The 20,629-nt window shown below is 40.5% G+C and overlaps 5 protein-coding genes across 5 annotated transcripts; 3 read left to right on the top strand and 2 right to left on the bottom strand.

The window, feature by feature from the left end:
- Positions 1-179: 179 nt before the first annotated feature.
- On the bottom strand, positions 180-1,523 carry LOC140784227 (uncharacterized). Its single transcript, XM_073131499.1, has one exon. The coding sequence runs from the start codon at positions 1,460-1,462 to the stop codon at positions 500-502; it is 963 nt and encodes a 320-aa protein (XP_072987600.1). The 5' UTR covers positions 1,463-1,523; the 3' UTR covers positions 180-499.
- A 990-nt stretch (positions 1,524-2,513) lies between these two features.
- On the top strand, positions 2,514-8,020 carry LOC140783743 (T-complex protein 1 subunit eta). The gene is made up of 14 exons (XM_073130763.1): positions 2,514-2,660; positions 2,758-3,018; positions 3,867-3,992; positions 4,072-4,275; positions 4,873-5,042; positions 5,134-5,269; positions 5,340-5,456; positions 5,599-5,718; positions 5,825-5,923; positions 6,003-6,092; positions 6,844-6,925; positions 7,007-7,095; positions 7,180-7,254; positions 7,634-8,020. The coding sequence occupies exons 1-14, from the start codon at positions 2,646-2,648 to the stop codon at positions 7,736-7,738; spliced, it is 1,689 nt and encodes a 562-aa protein (XP_072986864.1). The 5' UTR covers positions 2,514-2,645; the 3' UTR covers positions 7,739-8,020.
- A 220-nt stretch (positions 8,021-8,240) lies between these two features.
- LOC140784834 (uncharacterized) lies at positions 8,241-9,657 on the bottom strand. Its single transcript, XM_073132420.1, has one exon. It carries the CDS (start codon positions 9,638-9,640, stop codon positions 8,474-8,476), a length of 1,167 nt encoding a protein of 388 aa, XP_072988521.1. The 5' UTR covers positions 9,641-9,657; the 3' UTR covers positions 8,241-8,473.
- Positions 9,658-13,652: 3,995 nt separating this feature from the next.
- On the top strand, positions 13,653-15,118 carry LOC140784223 (transcription factor bHLH68-like). Its single transcript, XM_073131491.1, has 6 exons — positions 13,653-13,948; positions 14,012-14,095; positions 14,183-14,248; positions 14,366-14,431; positions 14,592-14,642; positions 14,739-15,118. The coding sequence occupies exons 1-6, from the start codon at positions 13,676-13,678 to the stop codon at positions 14,871-14,873; spliced, it is 675 nt and encodes a 224-aa protein (XP_072987592.1). The 5' UTR covers positions 13,653-13,675; the 3' UTR covers positions 14,874-15,118.
- A 268-nt stretch (positions 15,119-15,386) lies between these two features.
- Positions 15,387-18,129, top strand: LOC140784222 (cytochrome P450 81Q32-like). The gene is made up of 3 exons (XM_073131490.1): positions 15,387-16,347; positions 16,738-17,330; positions 17,434-18,129. Exons 1-3 carry the CDS (start codon positions 16,026-16,028, stop codon positions 18,046-18,048), a joined length of 1,530 nt encoding a protein of 509 aa, XP_072987591.1. The 5' UTR covers positions 15,387-16,025; the 3' UTR covers positions 18,049-18,129.
- The last annotated feature ends 2,500 nt before the right edge of the window (positions 18,130-20,629 follow it).

Genomic DNA, 20,629 nt, shown 5'->3' on the forward strand with positions numbered 1-20,629 from the left:
AGAGAGGCCTTATAGATATCGCCGGGCCTCTAGTTACCAATAACTAGATAGGATCCGAATCTATACATTATTACTCCGCAGTTAAGCTTTGGATATTCATATAAATAAAGTCTTTGGTATCTGTCTCATAATAATTTGTGCATAATTTCCAGTAGTTTGGCATGTACGAAAGTTAAATATCCTATCCAAGTGTCTGTTCTTTTTAAATTAATTCTGCGAAAGTAGGGATATGATAACACAATGTATAGCCATTGGAGGCTTATTATTTATTAACTTTTGCTTATATTTCTGCACATTTTCACACGACGTGGATCCTGAATTCGTAAAATTGGTTTCGTCCCATTCCCCTGAATAGCAACCAAAAGAGAACTTCTATGAAGTATAAAGGTATGGGTATTCCAGCTGCTGTTGGTCAGTGATCAAGTATTACTTTCTCTTGCCGCAAAGCTGAGAATTGATGATTCTATGAGCTTGTTTCTATATCCTTCTTCATACTATTTCAAACTTGAGCAGCGCTCTTCTCTTCTGGTTCGAGCTCTCTCCGGTCATGAAATCCACAATCCCGAGTCGAGCATTGCCCTGACTTGCAACTCTTCAAAAACATGTAGCTCACTATGATCTCAAGAACGACGAAGAGCGAATGCGTGTAGGTTATTGAGAAGGCTTCCCAGATGACTAACGGATTAAACTTATTCGAAAATTTGTATTGATTCATCACCCTGAACTGAAACAAAGCTTCTGCAGCTGCCATCATGAAATTTGTAGGCAAGGCCACGGTCAGAGCCGTCGCTAACCGGCCATTGATCAGCACGCAAGCCTTGAGGACCGCCACGTAGCCGATACAGTCCTCCATTGCTGAAACTATGATGGCTAGATTGCATATAACCATCGTGACAGCGAGGACTACTGAGTAGAGCACAACGCCAGCGACGGAGAGGAAGAGGACGACGGTGCTTGATGAAATGCCAAGAACGTCCACAGCATTGAAGAGGAGGAAAAGGAGGGTGAAGACGGCAGCATTGCTTGAGAGGATGACAAAGGAATTGAAGAGATGGGTCATTAGGAGCGAGAAGTATAAGGGAAGGAATTTAGACGACGGAGGAACTACTTGTTGGCTACGTTGCGATCTGCGAAAGATTGTGATGATGGATGCTTTGGCCAGGAGAAGGAAGGTGAGGGTGGAAGGGAGTGTGAAAATAAAAGAGAAGATGGTCTGAGAGAGCTTAAGGTTTAGAAAGGCAAAGAAATTGGAGTACTCCGGGAAGCCCGCGGCTTCGAACATCAAGCGAAGGCGTGCGGATATAATTCGAAAAAATGAAGGCGACGAGGGGATGAGCGCTTCAGAGAGGAGTACCATGGCCGAGGAGGGGAAGATGAGAAATCCCGCGATGGAGGTGAAAGAGTGGTAGTTCTTGAAGAAGGCATTGATGGAGCTTCTTACGATCTTGGTGGCCATGGCCATTGTAGAGAGAGGTGCGTGTGTGTGGTTATATGAATGAGAGGGAGAGTTGTTCTTCTTTTCTTGGGTGCCAGAGGTTGGTTAAGAGGAGCTCTTTTGATGAATGATAGGCCAACTACTGACCTAACTGTTACAATTCTAACCCTCTACGGCATCGTTTTTGCCGGCGAGAATCTTTGATTAATCTTGTCTATAATCTCTCTATTAATTTACTAGCAATTAATAGATACAGTTTGGAACTCCCAAGTATGGTGATGAAAATTATGTAGGTTAAGTTTCCAAGGTTAGAACTAGTAATGGTACGTCAGCTATTACACTAAGGCACAAACTGGATGAAGAGTTCACAGGTAATGCATGAGGCGTTTAGAGCAGTTGGGGAATGCGTAGCTTGCACAAAACTTGTGGATAATAGCATGAAAGTATATATTGGTAATATTAGTTACAAATGATATCAACCAATGCTCAACCTTATGTAAAACATTCTACCAATGGAGGATTTTAGCTCCATCAAGATTAAATTATTCTCTATGTTGCTGTAAATTCAAGCAAAGTTAAAATCTAAAGTGGGTTTCTAGTTGGACGAAAAGGGTGACATATTTGGTAGAAAAAGTACAAGCAAGGATTGCATTTTTTTTGACTTAAAGAGAGCACTTCAACTTAAACATAACATGGATAGTTGTAAATCCTCTGGAAGATTTTTATATTGCAAGAACTTTGGGAAGGTAGAGTAGGAAGGAAGAGAAGAGAAGGGACAATGGTAGATCTATAGGTAGGAAGTCACTTCGTTTGGTGGTAGAATGGTTAGCTACAGAGCCAACCAATGTGAAAGAAAAAGACATGGCAAATTTTTGAAGATGATGATTCGTTTTTTGATAGAAAAAGTAAAGATCCGTTCGTATTTGGCAAAAGAACACCTTCCTATTTTATTTTATTTTATTTTAAAAAAATCGAATATAACTTGAAAATATATCCAAAGAATGAGAATCAAGGGCAGGCCCGGCCCAAACCCGAAATTGGATATTTTGGGCGGAAACCGACCCGACCCGACCCGGCCCAGTCCGATAAGCACCCGCGACCTAAAACCTCAAAGCCGTCGTTCGATCCCTCGCCCTTCTTCCCCAAACTCAAAAACCCTCGTCTCGCCTTCCGTCGAATCAAAACTTCTCTCTCTTCCCCCTCTACTCCAATGGCATCGATGATGGTATTGACATCTCTCTCACTCTTTTTTCCTTTCTCTTCGTCCTGGTTTACTAGCATGTGGAGAGATCTGAGAACTTTTGCTTTTGTAATGGTTGCAGCAACCTCAGATCATACTGCTCAAGGAAGGCACAGACACTTCGCAGGGGAAAGCGCAGGTGATGAGCAACATTAGTGCTTGCACCGCCGTCGCCGACGTCGTCCGCACCACTCTGGGACCGAGAGGGATGGACAAGTTGATCCATGACGACAAGGGAAATACCACCATATCCAACGACGGCGCCACCATCATGAAGCTTCTTGATATCGTCCACCCGGCCGCTAAGATCCTCGTCGACATCGCCAAGTCCCAGGATTCGGAGGTAGGTCAAACTCAAATCCTTCTCTCTTGAGTAGGTTTCGACTAGGTTTCTGTTTTTCTTTTCTTGTTTCAGCTCTATTTTCTTATTAGCCCGAAATCCGCTGCTAGTTTCAAGCAACATGATTTTGTATACCGGAGAAGAAAATTGTGATCTTTTTATGGGTTTGATGGAAAAGATTGGAGTTTTCCATGCTTCCCGACCAATGGCGCTATTCTACTGGTATGAGTATTGGAACAATTAAAGAAGATATTTGCGTGGTATCTACGTATTAAGATCTGGAAATTTGATCTGTGGCCTTCGCTTATGTGAATGTGAAAGTATTACCGCTGAAGTAGCATTTTTTTTATTGCATTCGTGACAGATCTGCTTCTTTTTTATTCTTTATTGTGTTCGCCTCTTCGCATAGACCGGATACTGAAGTAGCTGGGGAGAAGAAACTATATACCAAGATAGGGTTCTGCCTTAGTAATTATGTAGATGTGGAAAGTTAGATTGTTCTTTAGGGTTTTGATGGTAAAGGCCGGAGTTTTTTAGGGTATTGGAATTAAAATTAGGTATTGTGGTGGTGGTCTATACTGAATTAGGTTAGCAAATTTGGACTGTGGCCTTTGGTTAGGTGAACGTCCACAGGGACCTAGAGAATTACCAGTTAAGCAGTATGGTAACTACTGAAGGATTATATGCTCCCATTTGTTCTTTATTGTGTTTTTCATTTTTCCTAGAGGAGTATGTGCTTCTCCTTATTGATGCAGGAAAAGTGAAAATGGTACTTTCTGAAGGAGTTATATGTGGAATTGATTGCTTTTGAGTGTGATGGTAAATTGTATTGTTTCTTCAATCCCTTGCAGGTTGGTGATGGAACAACTACTGTGGTGCTTCTTGCTGGTGAATTCTTGAAAGAAGCAAAACCTTTCATTGAGGATGGAGTCCATTCTCAGAATCTTATTCGAAGTTACAGAACTGCTAGTAATTTGGTCAGTGCCTCTACTTTTCTTAGTTGTATATCAATGATACTGAGCTCGGGAACTTAGACATCAATAAAATCAATTACAGGCGATTAATAAAATCAAAGATCTTGCTGTAAGCATAGAAGGGAAAAGCCTTGAAGAAAAGAAAAGCTTATTAGCAAAATGTGCTGCTACTACACTCTCTTCAAAATTGATAGGTGGTGAGAAAGAGTTTTTTGCATCGATGGTTGTGGATGCTGTCATTGCTATTGGTAACGATGATAGGCTTAACATGATTGGGATAAAAAAGGTAATTCTTATAGTTCTGAGTTATTCTCCTGGCTGAGAGCCTTCCTCTATTTGTTTCTTTATTTTGATGGATGCATTTCCCACATGGTTGATTCACTAATTAGATGATTCCCTATGTCAGTTAATACTGATTTTGGGAAATTCTTGTTTTCTTTTCCTTTTTAAACTTCCACAGGAGTATAGATTTAAGGGCATGTCTCTTTGAGAAATGATCTAATGTTGAAAATAAATTAAATGCGCTATTATTTTTTGCTTTGCTGCTATGAACAATTTATCAAGGAAAGGTTCCATTTAGTGCTGGTAAAAATTCTATTTGTATTGGGAGCTGAGCTGTTTTGTAACTTGGTTTTATTTCTATATACTATTCTGATTTGGAACTAGGGATCACTGTGTTCCCACTAAGCTTCTCTGTCTTGTACAGCAATAATTTATAGTTTAAGCAATGCACTTTCTCTTTCTTTTTGGTATCTTCTTGTGTTGGTACCATTATATATGTTAATTTGGATTATATTAAGATGGCGTAAATGTTGTAAGGTAGCAATCTATCATATCTATCTGGTTGTGGTGGTTCCAATCTCCTAATTTTTCCCCCTATTAGGTCCCTGGGGGTACCATGAGAGATTCCTTTTTTGTCACTGGTGTTGCTTTCAAAAAGACTTTCTCTTACGCTGGCTTTGAGCAACAACCAAAGAAGTTCCTGAATCCAAAGATTCTTTTGTTGAACATTGAGTTAGAATTGAAGTCAGAGAAGGAAAATGCAGAAATCAGGTATATATTTTCACATTATCATATTCATTGTCCATATTGTATATTGTACTTTTTGTTATTCTAGTGATCTATCGTACTGTTTTTTTTGCAGATTATCAGACCCTACGCAATATCAGTCAATCGTTGATGCAGAGTGGAATATTATTTATGACAAGTTGGATAAGTGTGTGCAAAGTGGAGCTAAAATAGTTCTATCTCGGTTGGCAATTGGTGATCTTGCAACACAGGTATCTTTCTTAAATTTCTTATTTGACTTAATTTGTCATGCACATAGCCATAACATTTGGGTGATTGCAGTACTTTGCAGATCGGGATATTTTCTGTGCTGGGCGTGTGACAGAAGAGGATCTGCAACGTGTTGCTGCTGCAACTGGTGGAACTGTGCAGACTTCCGTTAACAATATAATATCTGAGGTTATTACCATATCTCTCGTTTTCTCTCTTGATGTGCCTGTGTAGATTATACATGGTATTGGTGTGGTGTTATCATTTTAACAGTTAAACACACCATTACTTCTCTTTGCTTATGAGATTTCTTATGCCTGGTGTGTCAAAGGTTCTTGGGTCTTGTGAAGTTTTTGAGGAAAGGCAAGTAGGCAATGAAAGGTTTAACATATTTAGTGGATGCCCTGCTGGTCAGACAGCAACCATAGTTCTTCGTGGTGGTGCAGATCAGGTATTTTGTTACCATTCATGATTTTTTTTCTGTATCAACTCGATTATTTCTATTATGGTATACATTTATATAGTTACCAACGCTGGCAATATATATATATATATAGTTCATTGAGGAAGCTGAAAGGAGCTTGCATGATGCTATAATGATTGTCAGAAGAGCTTTGAAGAACTCCACTGTTGTGGCTGGTGGTGGCGCTATAGATGTAAGCTGTGTGAAGTTATGTATCTGCAATATGATACAGTACAGTTTCTGAAAGCTAATATTTTTAGTGCTCATGATAGATGGAGGTGAGCCGCTACCTTAGACAGCAGGCTCGGACAATAGCTGGGAAGCCTCAGCTGTTTATAAATTCATATGCCAAAGCTCTTGAGGTATGTATACACAGTAATTTTTTCTGCAGTTGACTGTTTCCATCTTTCTAAAGTTTATTAATTCTTATATCTGATCTACTTTAGCATGCAAGTAATCTAAACTTACAGTTAAACTTAGACCGTTTATGGGGCTGGCTTGGTAAGGGGAAAACTCGAACCCAGCAGGAGGCATCTGTCTAATTTGGTTTTTAGTTTGAAACGCTAGTCCTGGCTGGACCCAGCTCTAGCTGAAAGTGAAGTGAGTGGAGTGAGGAGAAGTGGATCTGAGGGAGGGGCAATGGAGGAGGGAGGATGAACTAAGAGGGAAGACCCAAGGGAGGATGGGTTGTGCCAGGCCTGGTTCAGGCCCGTCAGCAGCCTTGTGGTCAGGTTTGTTTAGCCCAGTCCAGCAATATTTAGGCCCGCTCAGACTCCCCAGCCCTGGCACAGAAAAGTTAGGTCATTGTCTAAGTTCATGTGAAGCAAATTTGCTCATCAATATGATTGACCCCTGTTGGACCTTATCTTTTATATTTTATATGTGATCTGCTTCACAACCCCTTCATCAAGGCCAGGATGATTATAGTATTGTAATTATTGTTTATGTGAATGATGCTATCCTCTGTACAACCCATGCACCATAAATCTGATTGACCTGTCAAATCAAGTCAAACAACAGAGACCTTCCTCTTCTCTTCTGTGTATGTTGTTTGCAGCTGATATACTTTAACTCTTTGGTTTAAGTTTGTGTTTGAATAATTATTTGATGCAGGTCATTCCACGACAACTTTGTGACAATGCTGGATTTGATGCAATCGACGTACTGAACAAACTCAGACAGAAACATGCGTCTGGTAAACTTATATTGCTCGGCTGAAATAAGTATGCCACTCCAAAGTTTCTTTTCACTGACACAGGGTACATTGCCTAAACAGGTGAAGGTGCAAATTATGGTGTAGACATCAACACTGGTGGTATAGCAGATTCTTTTGCTAACTTTGTGTGGGAACCTGCAGTGGTTAAGGTAAATGTTGTGATGTTTCATTTGCCTTGTCTGTATTAGCCCAGGTGATTTTATTGTGGCAGTGACTATAAGCATTAATTACAGATCAATGCCATAAATGCCGCAACAGAAGCTGCTTGTCTTGTCCTGAGCGTGGATGAGACAGTAAAGAACCCAAAGGTGACCATTTATATTAGCCCCTCAATTATCATTATAGTGCTAATATATAAGTTTCAATTTGTTGAACTATTCTTTGAATACTGTGCATCTGCATTACCATCCCCTTTTACCTTTTCCTATACTAGTTGATATGTGAAATAGTACATAGCATTGAGAATAAAAGGACTGAAGTCATTTGGTCACAATTGCCTGCTTCACTCATCTGAGCATTCTTATGAAGCTATGATTGTTATATGATAGTGGTGCATCCTCGGTTGTAGTTATTCTTAGAATCTTACGGATTATTGCACTCAAACCACTTCAGAATTTCTAGTTATATATACCGAGTTTGTTTAATATGGTTTATCCTGACTGCACGTGCTGATTGCAATAATACCAGTCGGAGAGTGCACAAGGTGAAGCTGCTGCAAGTGCAATGGCTGGTCGAGGCCGCGGTGGTGGAGCATTTCGAGGTCGTGGCGGAAGGGGCATGAGGAGACGCTGATTGGCTAATACCAGATTAATTGTTTGACTTCCTCTTGTTTAGTCAAGATTTTGGAGTGAGGATTTCCGCTTCCTGAGAGCTTATCACGTTAGTTTTTGGTTTGTAATGTCTTATATCTGGTATTTAAGAATATTTTGAAGAGTTCTGAAATGTGCAAGCTATGTCTAAAGATATTAGAGAGAAAGTATTAGACTAAATTGGCTTGTTGGGTTTTTGTATTAGCAAATTGGGATGATTATTGCTTTCTTATTTATAATCAGGTGATGTTTGAGTTTATTTTTATTTTATATTCCCAATTGTTTTCTCAGTAATATCCCGAGATCATCTGGGAATTCTTGTCAGTACTGTTTTAATCGTATTAGAATTGCACTATTTTTGTAGCAATGAATGTCACGAATTAGTCCTCTGTTTTCAGTTTTCTCAGAAACAAAATAATCAAACATAAAATAGCATATATTGTAACATATTAACGTCGGAAAACATCTAAATAAATTGCAGTAAATTCAAAAAGAAATGCTTTCCTTGTTTCCATTATAGAACTTAGGAAGGACACTAATACAAATGGAGGCCCTGCAAATTAAAATAGTTCTCTTTGAAGCTCCCAACTCCTTACTATGTCTGCCTCAGGCTAAGACGCTAACTAACATAAGAAATGCCTCCTAGGCTCCAACAGTGAGACCATGCAAACTGGTGACAAATGAAGGGGATAGATGGGATAATAAGATTAATCCATGATTAGGCCATGAAACATATTGGAGGGAGATCAAGAGAACTCCACAGAGAAAGATCGCTATCACTGATTGAATCCGAACCAGGAGTGAATGATGATGATGATGACGACGACGAAGAAGAAGAAGAACCAAGCTGATCAATTGAGATTTGTGAAATATTAGCCTCCTCCACCTGAGTTCTTTCTTCTTCTACCACCTTTACTTCCTCTTGATTCTTCTTGCATGCAGTTCTAAGACCAGAGAGGTGATCGTCTAATATTCCACTTCCACCCTTCCTTCCTCCATTAACCCTCAGCTTCATGCACTCCGACAACCCGCTGATCGCGTAAAGCGACGCCGAAATCTTCCTCTCATACATCAACCTCTTCATCACTTCCCGTATCACCGACTGCTCATCGCCGCCGCCGCCGTTCTCCTGCTCCGTAAGGTTGTCGAGCTCCGCCACCATCTCGAAAGGCGAGTAGAAGATCGAGGCCGCCGCATCCATGTGCTGCAAATCCATCAGCCCTTCCTCCTCTTGCACCTCCTCCCAAGAAGTACTATAATTGTAATAGTCTAAGTTATTAGATTCCACTTCTCCTTCTAGTACTCCACTCTTGTTGCAACTACGTTGCATGCAATCACGACCATCGTCGACAACTTCTTCATAACTATGAAGAAGCGGATCATTCAAGAAGTCATCAATATGGAACGACGACTCATGATCATCACTAACAATCTCCTCACGACGTCCTTCTTGCGGCGGCGGCTGTTTAGGTTCCAGGGTTTGTTCTTGAATCGTGTGGTTGTTTTGAGCTGAGGAGTTGTTTCTAGCCTTGAGTCTCAGTAGGAGGAGGTTTGTAATCTTGGAAGGGAGCACGGAAGGAGCGGAGGGCTGCGACGGCGAGCACGGCCAGAAGTTGGTGCGGGTGTTCGCGCCGCGGAGGATGCAGGCGGCCTCGTCGTAAGCCCTAGCGGCCTCCTCCGCCGTGTCGAACGTGCCGAGCCAAACCCTAATCTTCTGAATTGTATCCTTGATCTCCGCCACCCACCGCCCCGACGGCCGTTGCCGAACCCCGACGAAGCGTTTGCGAGCACGTCTCGCGCCATTCGGCTCCGCGGCCCCCTCATCGTCGCAAGTGTACTCCTTGGCTTCGACGTGGTCATCGGTGCACTTCCTCTTTTTCACCATCTTGACCTCAAGCGTTGCTCTTCAGGAATGGAGATGAGCATTAGAGAGTATTTATAAGGGTAGGAACCTTCTCCCAGCTACGTATGATCTAGTGTACATATGAGAGAGAGAGAGAGAGAGAGAGGTATAAATGTATAATATTTTTTGCATGGGTCCTACGTGTATATCTTCTTTTGACCACGTCGTGAAACTTTGAAACCTCTCATTTGGGAATTAGTTTTTGTCTTCATCTGTATATAGTTATTTAAAAAAAAATTACTATGTTAAGATGTTGGCTTTAAACAACTTGCTTGTTGTTTACTAATTTTTATTTCTCCAATGTCGTCGGAGTACTAGTTAGCTACTAAGAAGTGGACATTCTATACCCAAGTTTATAATATTTTCGTACCTATACAACTTTACATGAAGGGCAAGTAGCCAAGATTATAAGAATTTCCTAGGATAAATAAATCACCCTAGCAAATAATTATGGAACTAATTAATTACAAGAAATATGACACAACAAGCTCGGCTTTGTCTGGTATAAACTTTGTACACCTTGTAGTAATAATGTGAAACAAAATGGGGACAAAAGGCAATGACGAAGCAACCTCGACAAATTAGTCATCGATCATATAAAAAATTAATTAGGTGGAAAGATCTATAACTTTGTTGTTTGTCATGCTTGATAATATTTTAAATGGACAACGGTCCCTACGAAGCCGTGTCAACATCCTTTGTCATAAAAATCTACCCTTGAGTGAGTCAATAGATACAACAAATTAATACTATCCTAATGTTAATTAAGCACTAATTAAGCTTTGTGCAAGTAAGCTGTGGCAAAAAGTTAAGGGATAAGGTGTGAATTCTCCTGCATAACATTGTGTGCAATAGTGTGTGTACTAAGTCGCTAGACTTTTGCAAGAATGCTATTCAAGTCAGTCAAAGGGAGAGACAAATTAATCTTTGCGAGTACCAAAACTATTAATCCCGGTTAACTTTTTGCTAGAAGAGTGCTAAACTTTGGATGCCATCTCCTAAGACCTTGAAATTTTCATCAAGGGCATGAATTATTATTGTTGTATTGTTCCCATATAACCATTAAACTAGTCTTATAAGTAAAAAGTACTACTAGTGATGCAATCAACGAGCTATTCATTTTCTGAAACTTTCTGCTCCCCCCAAACAGCAAGATAATTAAAAGAAGGAGAATTCAGGAAGCTTCCTAGAGATGTTTATACCAATCAATAGGAAGAACAAAGAGTAAAAATAATATAAAGTGAATTAGAAACTCTCTCTATAAACTCCTACATGGAAGACAATTGGCAAAAGGAAAAGGATGGGTATGAAGTATTAATAGAGTACATACAGCAAGAAGAGAGTAACACTTGGCAGTCTCAAGAAGTGCATCACCAGAGACAAATATCCATGCAATATTCTCAACTTCCATGCCAACAAATATAATGCTATCAGTACAAGTGGAGGCATATCAGTGATCTTCTTCTGCCACTTGCAGCAATCTTTATGTAACTGTTGTCACAATAGAAAGAAGTAAAGATCAATATTTATCAGAAAAGATATTAAAAAAAAGAGTACTATATACACAGGTGGCTGCATAAGAATATATAAATGCTTGGATAAATAAGGATGTCTTTGAGAATATTATTAGTGATGTGTAGGTTGCTTATCCAGCAAGCTGACAAATGTAACCTAATTAAGCACTTTGACTTTTGTATGGATACTCAATAGGATACTAATATTATTATTCCTTTTTGGTATACGTTACTCTCTCAATTAAAAGCATCTTTTGTCTTTTGATCTATTAAATGGCACATATTTTAACTTATAGTTATCATAAAGTAAGTAGGGAGCTTTTGAGGGTATTTGGGCTTCAAGCCCAAAAGACGGCCCACATAAAGAATAAAAGGCCGAAGCCCAATCGAAAGGTGCGAATTGGCGAGGGGGGACACGTGGCGTGAAAGCGGTCGGGGAGGCGCGCCAAGTCGGACGAATCGTCCTCTTGCGACCGGGAAGAGGGGTCGGGCAGCATGAGAGCTGCCCGCCGTCGTTTTCACTGCCTTTCGTAGCTTTACGGCTCCACGTGGACGGTCAACTCTCGTTCTTTTGTCGGTTATCCAAAGTGAAGTGATTACAGAATCGAATCTTATAGATGACAACTATATTCTTGTCTCTCTGTTATATTGCTAGTAGTTCGAGACTAATTGATGGAAAATTTTGTTACGTTCAAAGTACCATCGCAAGAAGAATTATTTTTTTTTTAAGGTAACTATAGCAACATGTTATACTCTTGTCATCAGTTTTATTTTTTTTTTCTTGAAAAATATTTTATATTATTCTATTATACGAGTTATTCATATTTATATAAATTATAAATAAATTAATCTGTGTTATAAATAGATTTATTAGTATTTTAGAAGAATTATTCTAGCTATTTATTCAGATTTATAAATAAATTAAATTTAAACGAAATTAAATAGATTTGAGATACTAAATATGAATACGATCTATCGAATAAACAGATTAATTAAAGTTTTTCAGTTATCACATCGACGACGCGAGGGTACTATGATCCATATTTGTGACTAATTGCACTAGAAAATATTATTAAATAAGTAGATTCAAAAGTAAGTTTTATGTGATAGACTAATACTTATTTTTAGTTATCTATAATTATCTTCTATTTTTTAACAAAAATTTAGTGGTCGTAGTTAGGTTGTAACCGAACCAAGCTTGATTGAGTCAAGCACGGATCAAATTTGAATTGAAATTAATTTTGAGCATAATTATATAATCAAGTTTGAATTAAAATATTTTTAATTCATGTTAATTTTGAGCTTAAGATAAGCTCAAATCTATATGAGCGGATCAATAATATTACGAGCCTTTTAATCTTGATCTAAAAATTTATATTAATCATATGCACTATATCTTATATAATATTAAATATTTACATTATTTTTGAGCTTTCTCGAGAGCCGAGCTTAATTGAGCAGGCTCATAATCAAACTTATCTAAAAATTAAATTTAAATCTGTTACGTAAATCAAGCTTAAATCGACTCACTGAATGAAATCAATTATTAGCAAGCTTAGCTCTAGCAGACTCGATTATTTATGATTCCTTAGTATGCCAATAAATTCCCACTTATATATTAGAAAATAATGATAAGATATCTAACTTTCTTCTGCTTGGCTAGGAGACTCAATCGTATATAGTAGTTGCAATCTTTATTTAAAATAAAATAAAAAAATAGTAGTTGCAATCTCAACCCGTGATGCCTACCTTTTAATAACGGACTTAAAATAATTCCCAAGTATTCATTGACCTACTCGTCATCCTTCTAATTTATTCCAACAAAATCTATTTTAGAAACTTCCTACACTAATAAACGTATAATAACATTACTATGCGAATACTAAATGTAAAATAAAGCTCAGAAGCGACTCAATACATCGAACTCATTCAGAAATGGCCACCAAATATTTATTAAATGCCATGATTTTTTATCATATCATGTGAGGACGCCTTAATCAATGTAGTTGTCATAGAAGAACTATGTTTCTAGGTTCCAAATTTAAGACAAAATATCGAAAGTGGGCGAGTTCACGGAAAAATTAGATCGAGTTGTTGGTTAAATAAACATTAAAATTAAAATGATCAACTATGAAAGACATTTAAGAGATTCTATAGAGGTGTTAAGTGTAGTAATTCTTGAAGAAAAGAGAGGGAGAGTTAGATGAGAGAGTGAGGCACGACTTCTAATTCCATAGGTTCCGGATAGCGGTTTTGACTGGGAGAGTGAGTCACGAAACCCGAGGAAACCCGCGAAGCATCCTGCACCCCGCCAAATAAGCCACAAAAGACTCGTGGGCCCCCCGCCATTCTTCATCTCAGCCGTCCATGATCCACTACACGTCAAAGCTAGAGTTTTTAAGGTTCTCTCTTTCTCTTTCTCTCTCTCTCTCTCTCCTTCCCTTTACTCTTTGGTTCAGTACCCTTCTTAGTTTATTTTCGATTTGGGTCTTGTAAAAGGTTGATGGTTGGGTTCATGGAGGAGGAGGAGGAGGAGGAGGAGGCGGGGCGGATGGAGGAAGGGAGCAGTTTCTTGGAGATGCTTGGCTCAGGAGAGGAAGAAGGTCATCTACTCTGCTTGCTCACTTCTCTCAACTCATCGCCATCCTCCTCTGCTTACTCCTTCGGTGAGGATGGAGAGAAGAAGGCCTTTCCTTTGCATGGAGTTCCACCTCGCAAGTCTAGCGATTCCTCTTCTCCTACTTCCACCACCACCAGTGCTCCCAAGCCATCAAAGGTATGGCATGCTTTCGTTAATTACTTCTCTTCGGCTTGCTATTACTTGTATCTAATTCTCCAGAAGAAGGTGGATAAGTTGGTTACTACTAGGAAGAAGCCCAAGACAGAGGGTTATGGTGCTCATGGAACAGCAGGGACAACAAAGGTGTGGTTAATTATGCCATTTACTCCCCTGCTGGCTGTTTAATTAATTATGCTTTGGTTGACTAATTACTGTGCTAACTTTGATTAGGTGAGGAAGGAGAAGCTCGGGGAGCGAATCATGGCATTGCAGCAGCTAGTCTCTCCTTTTGGCAAGGTGAATATATTACAAGTGGTAGTAGTAGTAGTAGTAGCAATTAACTCCGCTTAGGCAAAGACAAGTTTGCCTTGGTCGTGTGGTTTGACTTTGACTGTGTGTGAGAAATGCATGCAGACGGATACGGCCTCGGTTCTGCACGAAGCTCTGGGTTACATCCGATTCCTACACGACCAGGTTCAGGTTTGCAGACTCTCTCTCTCTCTCTCTCTCTCTCTCTCTCTCTCTCTCTCTCTCTTATCTCTTTTCGTCTTTGTTTCTTTTTTCTCTACTCTCTCTCTCTCTCTACTCTCTCTCTACTCTCTCTCTCTCTCTCTAATTACCTGTTTCTTTTCTATGTCAGGTACTGAGCTCCCCGTACCTGCAACGCCTGCCATCCTCTGCACACCTGCAGGTATAAAAGCTAGCTAGACTCTTCGATATATCCAGTAGAACAACTCTTTATTCTCTTTCTCTCTCTAGAATAACATGGAACTTATTCCGGTTTTAGGGGGGAATTGTTGATCTTAGAAGTCGAGGGCTATGCTTGGTCCCAGTATCCTGCACAGAACACGTGGCAAACACCAATGGTGCTGATCTCTGGTCTCCAACAATTGGAAGCTCCAAATCCTCCATTAAGCACTAGGGAGTTGGGAGTCTTTTGGTCTCCATCTTCTTCTTCTCTCTCTCTCTCTCTCTCTCTCTCTCTCTCTTTACGAGGAAAAGAAAACCATTTTGGGGTTGACACCAGTGTTAGGTTCGTTCACATATAACAAGTAAAAGGTGTGAATAGGGTCAGGGGAATAGAGTAGGCTTCTAGCTTTTAACTTGGAAACTGCTGTAACATCACACATTACTAAAGTTGTGTCAGTGTATGTCTTGTTCCTTGCATTCTTGGAGTGTGTGCAGTTTGATTACATTTAAGAGAACTCGCAAGGTGTTAATGCGAAAAAAGTTTCCCAGTTTGACTCATTGTTGAGAGATGGAGCGTCGTACAGTACGACGTTTGGTTGCATGACTTCCGCCAAGGAAATAATGTTGCTATAAATATCCTTTTTAGCTTGCTATCATTGAACCACTTTAGAGATATTATAGATGTATGACAGGCAATATATCAAACAGTTGGTGGTCCAATATAATTTTTTGTTGGAGATTGGTGCTCTCTCTTTTCCCACAAAATTAGACTATTTGGCTTGTGATTTGGACTCCCCATGACGTTGTTGTTGCTCCTTTGCTTTACAAAGCTTCAAGACAAATTACCTTCAAAACTTGGCATTGATAATGTTCGTAGTAAGTAATATAATGGACGCCCGTCCAAACGGAACCGACTTCCCAAAGAAACTTTCTCCGCGAAAGTGACTTGAAAAAAGTGAATTGGACTTGGCAACCAAGTTTTATCCCATGGGCTAAGCATGGTCCAGCCACAAGAATAAAATTCCATATTGTTCAAGGATTTAACTAGAAATAACGATGGATTTTAGGCCTCAGCAGTAGACTAGTCAACGTAATAAAGTTTTGGAAGAGATGAGTAGCACTTTTGAATGAATGAAACCATTAATTTGAGTGGACCAAGTGGTGGTAGCGAAATTTATAATCTAGCAGAGCAAATATATATATATATATATATATATATATATATCTCTTCTTAATGTCTATATTTCTACGCTTAATTAGTCATACTTCCAAACAAAAACAAAACATAATTTGACTTTTGGTTCCAAGATGTTGAATGTATGTGAAGAAGATGATAAGAAATTAAGAAAATCCCTTCCTGCTCGATCAAGATCAATCAAACACCATGGAGACCTTCCATTTAGCCATCGTCTTGCTCACAATTCTCGTACTCATCATCCATTACCTTGTAACTGAAACCAAATCCAAGAAGCCCTCTCCACCTACCTTACCCTCCCTCCCTTTCCTTGGCCACCTCCACCTCCTCAAGAAACCCATCCACCGCTCCCTCGCCGCCCTCGCGACGCTCCACGGCCCGCTCCTCTCCCTCCGATTCGGCTCCCGCCGCGTCCTCCTCGTCTCCTCCGCCGCCTTCGCCGACGAGTGCCTCTCCAAGAATGACGCCACCTTCGCGTACCGGCCCCAGTTTCTGGCCGGAAAGCATCTCGGTACGTTAACAACTTCTCTAATCGATACATATATGACTAACCCAGTCAGTCGTGGAGCTAAGATCTTTCCTTGCCGGGGTTTGAAATTATCGAAGTTTATGTTTTTCTACAAAATTTCTAACTAATATTGTCTACGTTAATTCCTCAAGAAATCATTATCCAATTATGTATCTCACTATAGCACTTCATAATTATAATAACACAATAATCTTTTCTTTTTAAATCATACTATTGACTGGTTCATTGAATTAGGGAAATAAGATAAAAGATAGTTGTGGCCAGAAACTTTACACCGAGATAGGAGATAAGAAAGAGGAGATAGGTAGGTGGGGAACGCGAAACGTGAGGACACGTATTAATTACCATAGTAATTATCATCTTCTCTAACAGGCTACAATTACACCACCATGGTGTGGGCCCCCTATGGGGACCACTGGCGCAACCTCCGCAGGGTCACCGCCGTCGAGGTTTTCTCCACTGCCAGGCTTAACTCCTTCTCCCACATCCGCCGCGAAGAGATCATCGCAATGATGAGAACTCTCATGAGCGAGTCCGTTGGGTGTACGAAGGTGAATGTGAAGACGAGACTATTCGAGTTGGTTCTCAATATCATGATGAGGATGATAGCAGGGAAGAGGTATTACGGCGACGGCTCCGGAGGAGGCGAGGAGGCGAGGAGATTTCAGGAGATCGTAGAGGAGACATTCGCGGTGAGCGGTGCGACGAACCTCGGGGATTTCTTGCCGGCGTTAAGGGTGGTGGATTACAAGGGATCGGAGAAGAGGCTGGTGAGGCTGCAGAAGAGGAGGGATGAGTTCTTGCAAGGACTTATCGATGAGCATAGGGGGGGAGAAGAGGAGTGTTTAAATTCTAGTGATCAAGTTGGAGGAGGAGGCAGGAAGAGTACGATGGAGGTTTTGTTATCTTTACAGAAAAGTGATCCTGAATACTACACAGATGAAATCATCAAAGGTATCTTGGTGGTAAGTGTACGTTCGATCTATTTTTATTGAGCATGTTATTTTACTATGTTTCAGTATTAAATATAGGCATACTGTACAATTGCATGCAATGCATGGCATGCAGGTATTGCTATCAGCAGGCACAGACACCTCCGCCCTGACGATAGAATGGGCGATGTCCCTCTTACTAAACCACCCAAGAGTTCTCTCCAAAGCACGAGCCGAGCTCGACCACCAAATCGGATCGAATCGACTCATCCAAGAATCCGATCTCCCAAACCTCCCCTACCTCCAGTGCATCATCAAAGAGACCCTTCGCCTCTACCCGGCTGCCCCAATCCTCCCCGCCCACGTCTCGTCCCAGGACTGCACCGTCTCCGGCTACCACGTCCCACGTGGCACGATTCTGCTGGTGAACTTGTGGGCCATGCACAGGGATGGGAAGGTTTGGCCCGAGCCCGACGAGTTCAGGCCGGAGAGGTTCATGGAGCAGGAGGAGGCGAAGGAGAAGGAGGAGGTGATGATTCCATTTGGGCTGGGGAGGAGGAAGTGTCCGGGAGAAGGGCTGGCATGGAGAGTGGTGGGCTTGGCATTGGGTTCTTTGGTCCAGTGCTTTGATTGGGATGTCGTTGATGGTGAACCTGTGGATTTGGTCGAGGCGAGTGGGCTTACTATGCCCAAGGCCCAGCCTTTGGTGGCTATGTGCAAGGTGAGGGAACACATGAAGGATAAGATGTGAACTGCATGCTTATTATTAGTATTAGCAACTGGATTGAAGGACAAATCGATGAAATTATTCATGAAAAATTACTGCTTAAAATTCTAATTGTAGCCCACCTGAGTTGACTGTTGGAATTGAAGCCTTCTCCTTGTCATGACGCATGCAAAGCACTTGCAACTTGCAAGCAAGTGCACACAGAGTACGTGTTCAATTTTAACAGTGGCACCACCCATCAAAAACACCCCCAAGAAGAATAATGCAGTGCCTAATGCCTATGTCATTGCTCACTTTATGGATTCCCGAGTCTTTTCATTTTCCCCATCTTTGCTTTGGAGGAGGAGCTTCACCCAGAAGACGCCACTAGGCTTTATCTCCCTCCACAATATACAATACAACTAATTAAAGAAAAGCTCAGCAGAAAAAAGAGAAAAAGGAAAACTGGGAGGAAAGGTGTGGCATTCCTTCATACACCAATGACTCTTCTCTTTCATGACCAAATTTATGACAGTGGGATAGCATAACCAGACTATTGTTGGGCTAACATTGTTGTGATTGAAAATTTAAAAGATCTCTCATATCTTCATAGAATGTGACCCATGCTGGTAATGTCCCCTGCATACATGGTTTATTATGTGGAAAAAAGAGGGGATATTTCACACTTTATATCTAGATCAGATGCTGACTCATTAGCAAGCATATTTTATACTTGTACAGCTTCAGAATTAAAGCATCAAAGTTTGCACAAAAGGACAACAATGCGGATAATACTAAATTTTAATCACCAGAACTGACTTACGCAAGTGGAAGAGACACTAGTGCAAAGTTGTTAAGTTTTGACTCCTCCATAAGAGAATAATTCTCCAAAGTCCCCATAGCTCTCAAAGAGAGTTGAGAATCATGCTTGTAGGATACCATAGCCAGATTGCAGTTGGGTTAGAATTATTGCAAAAGGAAGCAGGATGCCACTTCCTATCTATCTTGATCAGGCTCTCTGACTCATCATCAGCATATTTTATTCTTCCACAGCATCAGAATTGAAGCATCAAGGTTAAATGTCTCAGAGAACTGAACTCCCCATTGTCTTCTCCAGAGTATTATATCTAATGTAGCAAGATTCTGCCTGCAAACTATACATCTTTCCAAAGGCACTTCTGAAACATCTTCCACTATTATGCCAACATCAAGCACATTAAAAGAGCCTTTACCACCACTATAGGTACCTTGCTGGGGCCCTAACAGGAACAAAATAACAATGATAACAAAAGTGAGCACATCCCACTTCATACATCATTTGGACTTCTGTATAGCTTCTAAGAGTTGGAAACCAAGGAAGTGCGTTGCACTGTGCACCGCAGTACTCTGCATGGTGATAGATGCAGTCCTTCAAGATCAGTGGCTGGATTATTTTGACTACCAGCTGAATCAGTTCTAGCCATATAAAGTGAATTCCAGTTGTCCCCTGTCAAAGACAATGACCTATTTGAATAAAAAACCCATCTTACTGTGATGCATCATCCAACGCTATGACGAAGGCAAATATATAATCTCTGAACAGTATCACTTCAGGAACTTTTCTGAACAGCTGTGCCCAGATACATGAACTGAAATAGACAGAAGAGATCTTGGGATATTTGAAACTTGAAAGTGAACATATGAAGAATTGACAGTTTGGAGTTGTTGGATCAAACTTGACTTTGTGGTTTCCAACAGAGTATGTAAAGTAGGATTATCCTGACAAAAAGAAAAAGAAAAAAAAAATTGCTAGCTAGTGCAAGTCTGAAGATTGAAATGGGCAACAATTAACATGACAGTAGCATTGCATCTGGAATAACTGGAAGCACAATGTGGGCCAACCTACAAGGAGATGATCCACATGCCTTCCACAACAATATTTATTCCCACTCCTAGTATGTTTTTTTCAAGCGATACTGACACCATCCTACAGAACCTCTGTGATATCTAATCCTTCCTCTTCCAATATCACCGAAGACTGAAAGAAAAAAAAAGGCCACTTTCTTACACCACAAGAGAAATGAAAGACGTATCAGTAGACAAGGAAAGATCGTTGCAAGGCGATGACGCTGAAGACAGTGGTGAAAATTCTACGGCATGGTTGAACCTAACACTAGGTGGCAAAAGATCGTCAGCAGCTATGGGTTCCCAGTGCGAACCTGCTCCTCCGCTGATCAAGGTTTTCTCATGCAACTTCTGCATGAAAAAGTTCTTCAGCTCACAGGCGTTGGGAGGTCATCAGAACGCTCACAAGAGAGAAAGAAGTGCAGCAAGGAGATCGTATCACTCCCAAAGGATGCTGATGGGTTTTCCAGTTGATGCTTCTTTAGTACATACTCTACGACTTCAACCTCACTCGACCATCCAAAAACCAAAACAAGACGCTGGGAGTACCGGAGTTGTGGCAAGATTTGATGAGGTCAATATAGGCTGTGCACCATTTACTTGTGAGGGAACACCAAACTTGGTCTGGCCTGGAAGTTTTCGAATGAGTATGCGGCCATCAACTCAATCATCAGAAGTACATAAGCTAGATTTGAGTCTCCGACTTTAATTAGATCTGCCAACAAGGTAAATATATATATAT

This window comes from Typha latifolia, chromosome 3 (genome assembly GCF_019914945.1).
Source record: "Typha latifolia isolate L0001 chromosome 3, TyphaL0001v2, whole genome shotgun sequence".
NCBI lineage: Eukaryota > Viridiplantae > Streptophyta > Magnoliopsida > Poales > Typhaceae > Typha > Typha latifolia.

Bases quoted from the DNA above. Each gene is read 5' to 3' on its own strand.
- LOC140784222 (XM_073131490.1), top strand. From the start codon at position 16,026: ATGGAGACCTTCCATTTAGCCATCGTCTTGCTCACAATTCTCGTACTC. The intron at 16,348-16,737 runs GTACGTTAACAA...CTTCTCTAACAG, and splicing joins TCTGGCCGGAAAGCATCTCG to GCTACAATTACACCACCATG. The intron at 17,331-17,433 runs GTAAGTGTACGT...CATGGCATGCAG, and splicing joins TCATCAAAGGTATCTTGGTG to GTATTGCTATCAGCAGGCAC.
- LOC140784834 (XM_073132420.1), bottom strand. From the start codon at position 9,640: ATGGTGAAAAAGAGGAAGTGCACCGATGACCACGTCGAAGCCAAGGAG.
- LOC140784227 (XM_073131499.1), bottom strand. From the start codon at position 1,462: ATGGCCATGGCCACCAAGATCGTAAGAAGCTCCATCAATGCCTTCTTC.
- LOC140784223 (XM_073131491.1), top strand. From the start codon at position 13,676: ATGGTTGGGTTCATGGAGGAGGAGGAGGAGGAGGAGGAGGCGGGGCGG. The intron at 13,949-14,011 runs GTATGGCATGCT...CTAATTCTCCAG, and splicing joins GTGCTCCCAAGCCATCAAAG to AAGAAGGTGGATAAGTTGGT. The intron at 14,432-14,591 runs GTTTGCAGACTC...TTTCTATGTCAG, and splicing joins TCCTACACGACCAGGTTCAG to GTACTGAGCTCCCCGTACCT.
- LOC140783743 (XM_073130763.1), top strand. The intron at 3,019-3,866 runs GTAGGTCAAACT...AATCCCTTGCAG, and splicing joins CCAAGTCCCAGGATTCGGAG to GTTGGTGATGGAACAACTAC. The intron at 4,276-4,872 runs GTAATTCTTATA...TCCCCCTATTAG, and splicing joins ACATGATTGGGATAAAAAAG to GTCCCTGGGGGTACCATGAG.